We start from the raw sequence: 15,280 nt of genomic DNA, 5'->3' as shown, positions 1-15,280 counted from the left end.
AACGCACGTCCCCCAGGTCTGGCTGAGCGCCCACCGGAGCTCGAAGCGCGCTGCCAGCAGGGCTGGAGTTCTGCAGACCTTAGGAGCGGATCTCTAGATCCCTCTAACCAGAGGAACTGAAGCCAAAGGCTTTAGGTCTTTTGGCAGGCCTCAAGTGCACCCTTCAGAGGCCGCCTGCTAGATACTATGGTGATGGGCACGATGGGACAAAGACGTTCATGGACCACAAGCACGGCCGGGGCCCGAATGCAGACCAAGAGCATTTCTTCGTCAGGCTACGTTTGCAGAAAGATCTGGGCAGGCACGGCCTCGCTGTGGCTTGGGGTGTCCCCAGAGGGTATGGCCACTTGGGTGTTGCCAGAGGTCGTGGCAGAAGCTCCGTTACTCGGACTGGTCTACACTAGGGGGGGATTGATCTAAGATATGCAACTTCAGCTACGAGAATAGTGTAGCTGAAGTCGACGTATCTTAGATCGACTTAGAATCACTAACTTCACGTCCTCGCAGCGCGGGATCGACGGCTGCCGCTCCCGCCTCTCGCCCTGGTGGAGTTCCCGAGTCGACAGGGAGCACGTTCAGGGATCAATGTATCGCGTCTAGACGAGACATGATACATCGATCCCCGAGAGATCGATCACTACCTGCCGATAGCGCAGACATACCCTAAGACTCCGCTGGGCTCTCAGGAATAAGGAGACACGATTCTGAACTCCTTTGGTCCTGAGTTCTCCCCCGTAGGAGGGGATGAGGGGTGTAAAGGAGAGGGGTAGATGAGGGGCAAGGATCAGGAGTGTATAAGGAACACCATCATCCCCACTGCACACACACACAGGAACAGCAGCATAAGCCGCCTCCCACCGAGTTTCCTAATCTTCTCGGAAGGACCTAATGAAACGACCAAGCGGGTGACTTGGCAGATTCAGGTTTCACAACGCGGGCTCTGGAGGAGCAACCCTGCCAGGCGGGCACAGCCCCCTGCAGGCAGGTCTAACGCCGGGCAACACCCTGGTTAGACCAGGGTAGCGCCCGGACGAGATGTTACCTCGGGACGCTGAAAACCTGGGCTGAAATCTCAAACTATCGGCCAACAAAAGCAACGTTCGGTGGCAATGAAGGCCATGGCTGGACGCCCCCCACGGCCTGTGCATTCCTTTCCCCCATTATATTGCTACAAAACTGTCCATAACACACTTCAACGCTTCATACGACTTTTGCTGCCATCTCGAGCAGAAAAAAGGCAGTATGTTCCCCAGCTTCAGCAACTGTACACTCTCACGCAAACCCTGGACACATCTGAATTCCTGGTCTCCTTCCCAGCTTAGGGAATTTCTCCCAAGGCTAAAAGGATCTCTCTCTCTCTCTTTTTTTTTTACCCCAAAAGCGAGCAGTGGTGTTTGTGCTGGGGTCGATTTGTCATCACATTACAATTTGATGCCTTTAACTCGGGGCACTTGTTTTCTGTTATGGTTAAAAGTTATAACGTGCTCTAGAGACCGACACGCCTGATGTTCAGGGACTCCCAACCACCGAATCAGAGAAGCATAGGGCTGGCAGAGGTCATCTAGTCCAGTGATTATCAACCTTTGTGGGCTCAGAAGCCATTTGTAAAATGGCCTGTCACCACCCACTCAATAGCCACAGTGCAAAAAGATTCTGGCTTACTAAGTATTTTTTACCCACGATATAGAACGTACACTGGAATGTAACATGTACTGGATAAATACACCATGCGCACCGCAGCTCCTGTCCCATGGGGCTGTGCTTCCCGCTGTGGGCATCACGATCTCTGGGGCTGCCGTGCCGCTCAGCTCTGGCCCGGCCCCCCGATAAGTGCCACTCATTCATATTTGGCCCAGTTGGCCCTGCGTCATCACGATGGAGGGGTGGCTGGGCCAGACCTGAGTGGCACCAGGACCCAGTGCACCTTATTGCAATGCCCAGAGCGGGGAGCTGAGCCCTGCAGGACCAGAGCTGCAGGAGCCGCTGGTGTGTGTGTGTGTGTGGGGGGGGGGCTCTGCAACACTCCCCAGGGCCTCCCACATGACCCTTTGACACACCCTGTGACCCAGTTTTAAGTCATGACCCAGGGGTTGAGAAACCCTGATCTAGTCCATCCCCCTGCTTTGAGGTGGGATTAAGTATCCCTAGACCATCCCTGACAGACGGTACCAACGGCCAATCCCAACCGACGGGAGCTTTAGTCTTCGCTAGCTGGAGCTTTGTTCTTTGAGCACTCGCTTGAAATGAGTCAGCTAAAACATCCGAAGAAGTGGGTATTCACCCACGAAAGCTCATGCTCCCAAACGTCTGTTAGTCTATAAGGTGCCACAAGACTCTTTGCTGCTTTTACAGATCCAGACTAACACGGCTACCCCTCGGATACTAAAACAGTCGTGTCATTTGGAAAACCTCTCCCAATATTCAGGTGAAAGGAGGAGGTGGCTCTTTCAGGGAGCTAGTTGGGCTTATTTCACCTGTGCTCAGCAAACCCATAGGGGTCTGCGAGTCCAAGATCTGCTGAAGCTGTGCCCAATGTCCTTACGGGGGCTTGTGTATCATGTGACAAGTGGCCAACTGAAGACCATGTGACTTGTCAACCCTCCATGCAGCTCGAGGCACCATTTCCCATCTCAGGCAGTTTCTGGTTTCTAAGGCCTGGTCTACACTATGCGGTTAGGTTGATGTAAGCTGCCTTGCATTGACCTAACTGTGGAAGTATCTTCACTTAAGAACGTCATACTAGGTCAGACCAAGTCTATCTAGCCCAGTATCCTGTCTCCCGACAGTGGCCAGTGCCAGGTGCTTCAGAGGTAATGAACAGAACAGGCAATTATCGAGTGCTCCATCCCCTGTTGCCCATTCCCAGCTTCTGGCAAACAGAGGCTAGGGACACCATCCCTGCCCATCCTGGCTAATAGCCATTGATGAACCTGTCCTCCATGAACTTATCTAGTTCTTTTTTGAACCCTGTTATGGTCTTGGCCTTCACAACATCCTCTGGCAAGGAGTTCCACAGGTTGACTGTGCGTTGTGTGAAGAAATACTGCCTTTTGTTTGTTTTAAACCTGCTGCCTATTAATTTCATTTGGTGACCCCTAGTTCTTGTGTCATGTGAAAGGGTAAATAACACTTCCTTATTCACTTTCTCCGCACCAGTCATGATTTTATAGACCTCTATCATACCCCCCTTAGCCGTCTTTTTCCAAGCTGAAAAGTCCCAGTCTTATTAATCTATTCCGCTGATGTAAGTGCCTCTCTACGCCGACTTAATAACCCCACCTCCCCAAGCAGCACAGAGTCAGGTGGATATCAGTGTAGACGCTGCATTTGCTAACAGCAACTGTTACTGGCTTTGTGTCCCACAATGCCTCACACTGACAGTACAACCGATACAAGTGCGACTGGGGATGCGCATCGTTGACACAAGGCGCCAAGCATGCAGACACACTAGCGATTTAGTAACTGCGGTGGCTGTGTGCTGACGTACATTAAGTCGACGTCATTTCGTAGTGTGGACATGGCCTAACCTTTGTCAATTTCACGGCTGGGTGAAAGGAGCCAGACTGACAGCCCTGGAGCCCGAAGGCTTCTACTTTGCAGCTGCAGAGCAAGGGTCTCCTGCGGTCAGCCTGCCTTAACTGTGACCCGAAGGGAGGGGCTGAATTCCTGGACATATCTCCAGGTCTCCCTGCCCCGCAGCTAAGGCTGCCAATGACAGGGCAATCTGTGAGCAGGATTTCTGGGATGGGGTGTGACGTTATGAGTGTAATATAGCTCACTGAAAGGTGACATAGGGCCAGAAAGAATTAACTCACAGACTGACCTGACCCATGGCCCAACGTTAAAGACTGGTTAGGAAGGTCTGTAAATGAACAGAGCTTTGAAATGCAAGACTGCCTTGTTAGAGGTAGAAGGGGAGATGTTTGCTCAGGTCTTGTGATGTAAGCAAACAAGTCTTGTCTATTGCTATAGCTTTGATTCAAAGATCAAAAAAGGAATATTAACACTTATGATGACACTTGAGTGAAATAGTATTATTGTCTACATGTCTCTTTGAAAGTCGTGATAAACTGCATAATGGACAAATTACACTATGCTAATTGCCAGGGTGTTTGACAGACAAAAGATTAAGCTTATTCTCTCAGGCTAAGAGGCTGCTGGAAAATGTATAAAAACCCTGGACATGGTAGCAAGGTGGTCTGGTTCTCCACCGCCCCGGAGAGGGACGAGCCCCTCCGGATGCCAAAGTGGGCGGAGCCAGTGGAGCTTGCGCCCGCGCCCCAGAGGTCAGGGCGCAGGACAGGAAGTACAAAAGCCAACCCCAGAGCTCACTAGAGGCCCGGCCGCCAGAGAAGCCAGATGCCTGTGGCCTCGCTCCCCGGTGGGGAGACTCCTGCAGTCTGCGACTGACCCGAGGACTGGCCAGCCCAGCCGAGGCCTGATGCCGACCAGACCCCGGGGAAGCTGTTAAGCCTGCCTGTGGCAAGTTACCCCGAAGAGCTGCCAAGCCTGCCGCTCGTCGGGTACCCCGAGGAGCCATGGTGCTTCATTCCGTGGAGGACACTGTCCAGACGCAGGTACCTCTAGAGGGAGCGGTAGGAAGTAGCCTGGGGGCAGCCGACCTCAGTCTGGCTGCAGCACGGCCAGAGCCGATGTCAGTATGTTGCGGCCAGGATCCCCACTGACGCAGCAGCGGGTCTTCTGCCGCCGCTAGGGCGCCGGGCTGGGACGCAGTGGAGTGGGTGGGCCTGCGTCCCCCCTGCCACCCAACGTGCGGGTGGCCATCTCCCCCTCTCCCCAGGCCCTTTGGAGCCAGGGCCTGTGCCTCCTGAACTCATCTGTTTGCTCAGCCCCTGCCTAAGGACCTGAGCCAGGGACTCTCTACTGCCCCGCCCTGGACTAGGGCCTGGGTCTGCGGAATAGAGCTGTTTGTTGGTCTCTACCGTTGCCGTGGCGTGAAACCCCGCGGCCAGGCTAGTTCCCCGAAATAACCCGACGGACGTAGCGAGGCGGTATGATTCCCCGCCCCCCAGAGAGGGCTGAACCCTTCTGCAGACACCATCCTGTTTTATCTCAGATCTGCTTTGGGTTCCAAGAGGAGGAACCTTAAGCCACAAGAATTGAGATCCCCAGTCACTGACTGGAATCAACCTGAATATGGACATTGGACTGTAACCTATGGACTATTTCTAAAAGGATTTTTGGCAACTACAAACTCATCTCTGCTTTGTATCTGAACCTCAAGAATTGAATTCAAGTCTGTCTGTATATTGATCTTTTAACCAACACTCACTCTCTTCTTTTTTAATAAATTTTAGTTTAGTTAATAAGAATTGGCTAATAGCGTGTATTTTGGGTAAGATCTAAGTTATAATTGGACCTGGGTGTGTGGCTGATCCTTTGGGGTTGGAAGAACCTTTTATTTTATATGATAAGATTTTCAGTAATAATCATCATATCTGACGTGTGTGTCTGGATGGTGGCCTGTAGGGTGACCAGACAGCAAGTGTGAAAAATCGGGATGGGGGTGGGGGGTAATAGGCGCCTGTATAAGACAAAGCCCCAAATATCAGGACTGTCCCTATAAAATCGGGACATCTGGTCACCCTAGAGGCCTGAGGCTGGGCATTTTAAGGGAACTGCGTTGCTTGGATTTCTGAGTAACCAGTGAGGTAACAGCAGGAGCTGTTTTGTGCTGGCATGGGGTTTGTCTGCCCCGTTCTGTTTGCAGTTCACCCTAATTGAGTGACCTCAGCTGGCTCCCACTGGCAGCATTGTCACAAGGGGCACCTTTCCAGTGGGCACCACAGGGAGAAGGGAAACAGGAAGATGACAGGAGTTAGGGAGCACTGAGATCCAGAAATACCTGGGAATGTACAAAGGCTTAGCCTAAAAAATAAAGACCCTAACAGCTGGAGCCCACAGCCTAGTGAACACAGCTCCTCTAGTGCTCCAGAACCAGCGTTCGCCCTCCCACTACTCAAACAACCCAACGCAGGCTAAACTATCAGCAGGCTGGAAACCAGCAGCCCTACTCTCTCCAGCGGAAGCAGGAGCCTGTCCAGTGCTTGGCGCAGTGGACTGAGAGTCGGGACTCCTCTGTTCGATTGCTGACTTGCTATATGACAGAGGAGTCACTTTACCAATCTGTGCCTAGTTTACCAGCCTAGGAAAATGGGACTAAACCCCCCCGCCCCTTCAGGGTGCTGAGAGGATTACAGGGGGACAGTAAATAGCTCGGCGATGTTGGAGGAAAGGCTTAGCTGTGCTAAGTACTACAGTGTAAAACCAGTGTGGCTAATACTGCCCTCTGCTGGTGTGTATTAATAATGAATTCCTTTCCCGTTTGCTTGCAAGACCAGATGTCTTCACTCTGCCACAAAACACGAGCTCCCAGCCCACAAGACAACCAAGAAACCAGAGTCCAGATTCCAACGCAGGTGCTCCACCAACCAAGTGTACCGGGTCAGGGAAAGCAGGGTCACAAACAAGGCCTTAACCAGCTACTTGGGGATTGGTCCTGCTTTCAGCAGGGGGATGGACTAGATGACCTCCTGAGGTCCCTTCCAACCCTGACATTCTATGATACTGGTTTTGGTTCCAACTCTAACTCTGGCACATGTTTTAGGAGAAGCAAGTAGGAAATCGAAGCCTTCGGACCTGCCCGTGTGCAGATAAATGCTCAATTTGTTTTGGTTAACTGGCCCGTCACATGTTTTTCAGTCATCACCTTTCCCTTCGGTCTGTTTCACCCCCTAAAGTCGCGCCGACGTCCTGCCCCGTCGTGGCACTTTCCTGCTCACGAGATACAGACATGAAGCCCTCCACCCCCAGCTGCGTGCCCCCAGCCCACTCAAGAGAAGAGCAGTGACAGTAGAGAAGGGAAGGTTACTGTACCTCGGGACTTACTGTGTGTTTCTTAGTCATCCGCCACAGAATGCAAGTCAGGAGCATGTGACCCAGGGCCGAGGTGATAAAGAGGATGAAGGAATTTTCGTGGATTGCTGCATCAACAAGACAACAGGTTTCCCGTTAATGCTGAGCATGGAAATAAGCCAAAGGGAGCTGCCCGAGGAATGCTGGGGAGGCCACGGGAAGGAGAAGGCAGCGTGCATTACAAGGCCCCTGCCGGGAGGCTTGGAGGAGCTGGGTCAATACCGCCTAGTAGTGACCTGGGACCCAAAGCTCCGGGGCTCTATTCATGGTGCTGCCACTAACAAGCCAGGGAATCAGGGGCCAGTCATGTGACGTCACCCCATTGCCTTTTTGGGGAGTGCTCTCAGTGTGCACAGAGCAGGAAGGAGAGCACCCCCCCCCAGGGCTTAGAATGTAGTTAGTGGATACACAGGGGCAGGGCGTAATCTGAGCACGGGGGTCTGTGACAGCACAGCTGAGTGGCACCCATTCCTATGCAAAGGAGGCAGGGCAGGGGGGTTTGAGAAGGAGACTGCTTGGTGATGTCATTGTCCCCATCTATACAGCAGTCACTCCACTCCTCGCAGGGGGAATGGGAGGCCGTATTCTTTCACGTGCATAAAGCACATTCACAGCCTGAATTGGAAAGTGCTAGATGAGGCCAAAGGGTCATTACTGGATGACTGTCGTGCATCTTTGCATTTAGCCTGACATGCTTTACAGACACGCAAGCCTGGAAAACAGGTCAGTGTCATTATCTCCATTCTACATATGGGGGAAACTAAGGCACAGAGACGTTAGGTCACTTCCACAGTGAGTCAATGGCAGAACTAGGAAGAGAAGCCTCGACTCCGGGCTCCCAGCCCCTTGATCTAACCACCAGACAGACAATGAGCCATTAATATTCTGATTAATAATAGTGAGACTCTCTCTGGGTCACTGACTGCACATAGATTCCGAGTCAGGACAGAGACGTAACTTTGACCTCTTTAGAGGAACGTTGCCAATTCGGGCAGAGGAATTAAAGGCATTCTCACCCCCATTAGCAAAGCCTGTGAGATTCTGGGTGGGTCATTTTAAAATAAATGGTTCAAATTAAGAAAAAAAAAATCCCAACCCTTTCCCCACGAACTCATCCACCAAGCAGCATCCGCAGCCTTGCACTTACAAGCAACCCTACAATAACAAAATGAACATGGATGTCTTATTTCAGGGTAAAAGAAGCCTGGCAGGGAGTGGTGATAAACAGCGACTTTATCATGAAAAATAAGCTTGCCGATCCCTTGCCAGAGACTGTCAAATGAAGCCTGTTTCCCTTTCAGTAGAAACAAGGGAGTTGGTCAATGCTGTGGTCGTCAGCCCATAATACTGGGGCTGGGAGAACTGGTATGAACTTCAGCCTGTACCCCGAACATTGCTCACACATGCCAGTACGCTCCCAGGACTTCCAGTCCAATACTCACAATGCACTCTGGGCCAACGCTGCTGGGCATGCCACAGAGGACGTAAGATTTGGGGGGGGGGAGGGAATGTCTGGCCTGGGGTTCTGCAGCGGATGGAGACAGACTGGGCCCTCGAGGGAATGTTTAAAATGTGGTGGGCGAGTCTGTTCGGAAGGTTGCTGGTGGCAAGTTCAGCCGCACAGAAACCTCAAGGAAGCAAATACATCAATGCACTTTGGGGCACCAGAACCCATCTATGAGTCATTAAAGTCATAAGAACATAAGAATGGCCAGACTGGGTCAGACCAAAGGTCCATCCAGCCCAGTATCCTGTCTACCGACAGTGGCCAATGCCAGGTGCCCCAGAGGGAGTGAACCTAACAGGCAATGATCAAGTGATCTCTCTCCTGCCATCCATCTCCATCCTCTGACGAACAGAGGCCAGGGACACCATTCCTTACCCATCCTGGCTAACAGCCATTAATGGACTTAACCTCCATGAATTTATCCAGTTCTCTTTTAAACCCTGTTATAGTCCTAGCCTTCACAACCTCCTCAGGCAAGGAGTTCCACAGGTTGACTAAACTCTTTGGAGCATTCGCCAGTCCCAGTGCCTTGAGGACCAGACACTGGATTGGGAAGTCGAGGAGGGCGTTCTAGGGAACAGCACAGTTGACGTCAGAGTGGCTAGTCAGTTCTGCTCCTGCTTGCCCCAGGATAACCGCGCATTAGTGAAGATCGGGGAGGGGAACATTCAGACCCATTCGCACTCCTTTATACCTTCTTTCTCAACCACTTTTCCCCAAACTTGGCAAATCCCCTGCTCCCCATGTCAGGAACTCGCCAGCTAGGAAGGTCTAAATTTAAATAGCTTCCTTCCCGTCCTTGGAAGAGCCGCACAGCGAACAGGGCCAGCGTGACAAACCCTGTATCCAGAGACCAAGAGCTGCAGCAATGTGAGCTTCCTCTTCATCAGCCACGTAATGCGCATCACACCTGGCCTGGGCAGGGCGCCTGGAGGGTTGCGAGGGGCGTTCAGTTTCCAGGGCCCGCTCAGGCCCTGGCCCTCTGCAGAGGCTTCCAGCAATAGGGCCAAGTAACGCCTCCTTTTGGAGGTGGTTTGTTACCTGGGTCTTTGCCCACAATGCACTGCACCGAGATCCAACCAACCCATTTCAGACAGGCCACCTAACAGCCATCAGTCACTGCCACCGGGGGCTAGATTCAGACTTAGGACCTAGGGATGACATAAATAGGCTCATTGCAATATTTCAGCAGTTGGTTTGCAAATGCCAAATTGTTACCCTTTATGCTGAACAATCTATCCCAACTCATATTTAGCTCACACGCTCCGATTTCCTTCCCCTGACCTGGAAAAGAGCTCTGTGTAGCTCAAAAGCTTGGATCTTCCACCAACAGAACATTAGAAAGGCCAGACTGGGTGAGACCAAACGTCCCTCTAGCCCAGTATCCTGTCTTCCGACCACGGCCAGTGCCAGGTGCCCCAGAGGGAATGAACAGAGCAGGGAATCATCAAGTGATCCATCCCCTGTCGCCCATTCCCAGCTTCTGGCAAACAGAGGCTAGGGACACCATCCCTGCCCATCCTGGATAACAGCCATCCATGGACCTATCCTCCATGAACAGATCTAGTTCTTTTTTGAACCCTGTTATAGTCTTGGCCTGCACCGCATCCTCCAGCAAAGAGTTCACAGGTAGACTGTGCGTTGTGTGTAGTTGGTACAGTAAAAGCTATTACTTCAGCTACATTGTCTTTTTTGTATCCTGGGACTAACCTGGCTACAACACTGCAAACAAATACACTGATGCGACAGACGGTGATTTCCTCCAATATCATGGACAAATCATAGCAAATTAAGTTTAAATATCTTAGGAGTTCATCATATTAAAAATGGGGAAATGTTTATGTCTAATTGTGAGATTGTGTGTAACGTCTCTCGGGAGGAGACCTGACTAATGTAAACCCTGAGAAGTGTTATGAGCTTCAAAGGACTAATTGAAAATGATGGGAAGTTTGAAAGTTACGTGGGTTTCCCAGGAACTCTCTAGCAGGAGGTGTTTGCAAACGTATTCCTTCTGGTTCCGCAGGAATGCAGCCTTCTGAAGCTGCACCTTTTCCATGAGGACACATCAAAGACCCAAAAGGTAAGCAGAAGTGACTCAGATTCCCGGGGGGTGCTTGTTCAGAGCTAGCAGCTGTAAAGGAATTGTGAGCACAGAAAACCATTGTGATGCTTTGAAGGATGAGCACCTGCCAGAGCCCTTGCTGGAGGTGGGGTGATCTCTGGAGAGCTTATTAGCAAGCGGTCTGCCTGGCTGGGGAACTCACAGCGTAGGCAGGAGCTGTGCAGCCTGGAAATGCCCTGGTCAGGAGGGGGAGAGACGCATCACCAGAGAGGTGATGGCTGGGGAGCTGGAAGCCTGAGAGGAGATGCCTGTGCTGGATCACAGGTGAACCATGACAGCTGGCATTAAAAATGCCAAGTGCCTAGAATGGACGTGTCTGGGCCTGACTCAGTGAGGGGGTGAACAGGGGTGCCAGGCTAGCGCAGTAAGGGACAAGGCCCTGTAATTAGCACCAACCCAGCAACGAGTGGGTGAGCAGAACCAGAGCACCCTGCATACTGGGAGAGGGCACGTGTAGAAAGACAAGCAACAAGCTGAGAGACACTGAGAGCTTAAAAGGTGCTACATCTCCCACCCCCCGAGCTGTTTTTCCTGCACACCGACCGGGTGGTGTAGCAAGACGCCGTCTTTCACACACCCACTCGACGCCAAGCCTGGGCACAGGTTGCCCCGTTCTACCACTTGTACCTGCTGGGAAATCCTGGCCCCACTGGAAATCAATATGAAACGACCCACTGAGTTCAGTGGGGAGCGGGTTGCCTCCCTGATGTGTTTTCCTCCCCACTACACGGGATGTCTACGACCAAGTGCCAACTTGCCACTGATCCTTCCTGGCAATATCACCACTCCCCAGCAAACTGAGGCTGGGACCTCATCATCACCAAGTCAAAGCACCAGAGACAACTCCACCCGGATCTGCCTCCCAGCAAGCCAGCTGCTCTCTGCCTCCCTGGCCCTGCTGCTGTGCCTTAGAGCCCAGCTTGCCGAGGGTGGCTGCATCATCCAGGGCTTCTACTCGGAAAGTTGCCTGTACAGAAATGGCACCTTCTTCCCACATGCACTCAGTGAAACCCGCTTTCCGTCCTCCTGCTTCCACTGCCATGCACAGGCAGCTATGCCACAGTACGTCTCATTCCAGTCTGGGTCACTCACCACCACGACTACCTTCCAACAGCCGGCCTCCCACACCTGTCTGACCCACTTGGAAGCTATAGGCCGTTTTCATTGGCAGAACTCCACTGAAGTCACCAGGGATGAACTGGGCCCATTGGGTTATCATAAGAATAACTGAGGCCTGAATTTGACTCGCAGAATCTTTATGACTGGGGCGAACATGCAAGTCAGAAAGAACTCAGCTTGTCTTTCTGATACCAGGAACTTCTCTAGTTCTTTTTTGAATTCTGTTAGTCTTGGCCTTCACAACATCCTCTGGCAAAGAGTTCCACAGATTGACTGTGCGTTGTGTGAAAAAATACTTCCTTTTGTTTGTTTTAAACCTGCTACCTATTAATTTCATTTGGTGACCCCCTAGTTCTTGTGCTATGAGGAGTAAATAACACTTCCTCATTTACTTTCTCTAACCCAGTCCTGATTTTATGGACTTCAATCATATCCCCCTTTACTCGTCTTTTTTCCAAGCTGAAAAATCCAAGTCTTATTAATCTCTCCTCATACAGATGCTGTTCCATACGTCTAATCATTATTGTTGTCCTTTTCTAAACCTTTTCCAATTCCAATATATCTTTTTTGAGATGGGGTGACCACATCTGCATGCAGTATTCAAGATGTGGGCATACGATGGATTAATATAGAGGCAATATGACATTTTCTGTCTTACTATCTATCCCTTTCTTAATGATGCCCAACATTCTCTTTGCTCTTTTGACTGCCACTGCACACTGAGTGGATGTTTTCAGAGAACTATCCACAATGACTCCATGATCTCTCTCTTGAGTAGTAACAGCTAATTTAGATCCCATCAATTTATTTGTATAGTTGGGATTATGTTTTCCAATGTGCATCACTTTGCATTTATCAGAACTGAATTTCATCTGCCATTTTGTTGCCCAGTCACCCAGTTTTGAGAGATCCTTTTGTAGCTCTTCACAGTCTGCCCTGGACTTAACTATCTTGAGTAGTTTTGTATCATCTGCAAATTTTCCCACTTCACTGTTTACCCCTTTTCCCAGATCATTTATGAATATGTTGAACAGGATTGGGCCCAGTACAGACCCCGGGGGGACACCACTAGTTACCTCTCCATTCTGAAAACTGACCATTTATTCCTACTCCTTGTTTCCTGTCTTTTAACCAGTTACCAATCCATGAGGGGACCTTCCTTGAGAAGAAACACAGGAAATTATCGGAGATAAAGTTATAAGCAACTAAAGGAGCAGTTTGAATGCAAGGCAGACTCAACCTGAACTGTAGTGTTTCTTATTGCAATGGGGTAAAACAGCAGAGAGGGACACAGTCTGAGTGCCTGACTTTGAGCAAAGAAGTCCTAAATTCCAATCCCCGCTCTAACGCTGACTTCCTCTGTGATCTTGGCCATGTCGTGTCCCCACCATGAGGATCAGTTAGTTAACGCTTGCTACGTACAAGTCCCAGGTACTTTTATTAATATAGGGACCATGGATTTTAATGGAATGTGGGCATTTGCATTGATTTTTCTCCTGAACCGATGATCCCAAAAATAAGCACTAAAAAAACCCAACCCGCTGTAATTAAGTGACTCATGACTGTGCAGAAGCCCAGTTGTTACGACCCAGAGAATCAGCACAGCATGCTGTAGAAACCTACCATAGTTTTCCGAGGAAGACACGTACGTCAGCAAAAGGAGGGCGACGTTTTCGAGCACGTTGAGGGCGAAGTTGATGCGGCAGAGCCGCGGGTAGCGAGGGTGCGTGCAGTGACAGCTGTGGTAATGGTTCCAGTATGCGATGGCCACCAGGAAGCGGGGTGCGGAGTGGAGGCCAATGCAGAGACGCCACACGTAGCGCTGAGGGGTCTCGCCGCCAATCGCGGCGCTGATGGAGGGGAGGTAATTGGGCACCTAGGCGGAAAAAGGAGAGCTTGTTGAAGAGGCATTGGGATTTTGTATTAGAATAGGTCACGTTTACAGCTCTCTAAGATGTTGGAGTGCTTAACAAGAACAAGTTCTACCCAGGGCCGGCTTTAGGAAGTGGGGGGCCCGATTCGAATAGTTTCGGCGGGGCCCCGGCAGGGATGACTCACCCGGCGGCGCTCCGGGTTTTTGCTCTGGGTCTTCCGCGCCGAAGACCCGGAGCGAGTGAAGGATCCGCTGCTGAAGTCCTTCTGAAGACCTGGAGCGCCACTGGGTGAGTAAAAATTAAAAAGGCGCCTAAGTTAGGCACTTTTCTTTAGGGCGCGGGGCCCGATTCAGGGGAATCGGGGGAATCAGCCTAAAGCCGGCCCTGGTTCTATCCCTAGCTCCCAGATCAGGAAATGGAGGCACAGAGAACGAGAGTAACTTGCTCAAGTTCACACAGCACCTATTGAGTTCCGGGGAAGCCAGGAACAAAACACAGGGCTCCTGATGCCCAGGTCTCCTATTCTACTCACTAGACAACACTGCCGTTCTTTGAGAAATCACGTCCTTAACAGACTTTGCTCTCAGGGTCTAGTGCAGGGGTGGGCAAACTATGGCCCGGGGGCCGCATCCGGCCCTTCAGATGTTTTAATCTGGCCCTCGAGCTCCTGCCGAGTAGCAGGGTCTGGGGCTTGCTCCGCTCCAGCCAGGGAGCGGGTTCGGGGGCTTGCCGCACTCTGTGCATGCTGTGGCTCCGCGCAGCTCCCGGAAGCAGCGGCATGCCTCCCCTCCGGCTCCTACACGTAGGGGCAGCCAGAGGGTTCCGCATGCTGCTCCTGCCCCAAGCACTGTCCCTGCAACTCTCATTGGCCGGAAACTGAGGCCAATGGAAGCTGTGGGGGTGGTGCCTGCGGACGGGGCAACACACAGAGCCACCTGGCCGTGCCTCCGCATAGGAGCCGGAGCGGGGACATGCTGCTGCTTCTCAGAGCTGCTTGAGGTAAGCACTGCCCGGAGCCTGCACCCTTGACCCCTTCCCGTGCTCCAGTCCCCTGCCCCAGCACTGATCCCACTCCCACCCTCTGAATCCCTCGGTACCAGCCCGGAACACCCTCCTGCACCCCCAACCCCTCATACCCAGACCCACCCCAGAGCCCACGCCCCCAGACGGAGCCCTCACCCTCACCCTGCACCCCAACCCCCTGCCCCAGCCCGGAGCCACCTCCCGCACCCTGAACTCCTCATTTCTGGCCCCACCCCAGAGCCCTCACTCCCTCCTGTACTCCAACCCCCAATTTCGTGAGCATTCATGGCCCGCCATACAATTTCCATACCCAGATGTGGCCCTTGGGCCAAAAAGTTTGCCCGCCCCTGGTCTAGTGTGTCCCTTTAAGTTCTCTACCAAGCTGCAGGCACATACACCACAGTGAGTAGCTGTCGTTTCCTGGAAGTGGAACAGCAGAGACCAGATCACGCAGAAAAGGAATCCAAACAGCGGGCAACACACGGTCCCGACAGCCAGGGTGGTAAAGCGGAGCCGGAAGAGGATCCCATCTCGATCCAGAGGCAATGGCATCTCAAACATGTTGCTGGACCTGAAAGCAAGAAGCAACTATTTGAAGAAGGTCCCTTCGACTACTGCAACATTCATCTCCAAGAGCACTTCAGCGGGTAAAATGCATACAACTGTAATAGGCTGTTAGCCAATACATATAGGTTACGT

The 15,280-nt window shown here is 51.7% G+C and overlaps 1 protein-coding gene across 4 annotated transcripts in view; it reads right to left on the bottom strand.

The window, feature by feature from the left end:
- The window catches only part of PGAP2 (post-GPI attachment to proteins 2), a 40,148-nt gene that overhangs the window by 18,155 nt on the left and 6,713 nt on the right, over positions 1-15,280 (bottom strand). For 3 of the 4 annotated variants that reach the window (XM_045023771.1, XM_045023780.1, XM_045023756.1), the window contains exons 2-4: positions 14,978-15,152; positions 13,308-13,560; positions 6,898-7,004 (exon numbers count right to left, since the gene is read on the bottom strand). In XM_045023771.1, coding sequence (XP_044879706.1) covers positions 6,898-7,004; positions 13,308-13,560; positions 14,978-15,142 — 525 coding nt within the window. In that variant the 5' untranslated portion in view covers positions 15,143-15,152. The remainder of the gene's footprint in view (positions 1-6,897; positions 7,005-13,307; positions 13,561-14,977; positions 15,153-15,280) is intronic. The other variant, XM_045023764.1, reaches the window with a different exon arrangement.

Source organism: Mauremys mutica, chromosome 1 (assembly GCF_020497125.1).
Source record: "Mauremys mutica isolate MM-2020 ecotype Southern chromosome 1, ASM2049712v1, whole genome shotgun sequence".
Lineage (NCBI taxonomy): Eukaryota > Metazoa > Chordata > Testudines > Geoemydidae > Mauremys > Mauremys mutica.
Note: the sequence above shows the minus strand (reverse complement) of the source record. Positions and strands in the feature narration are given on the sequence as shown.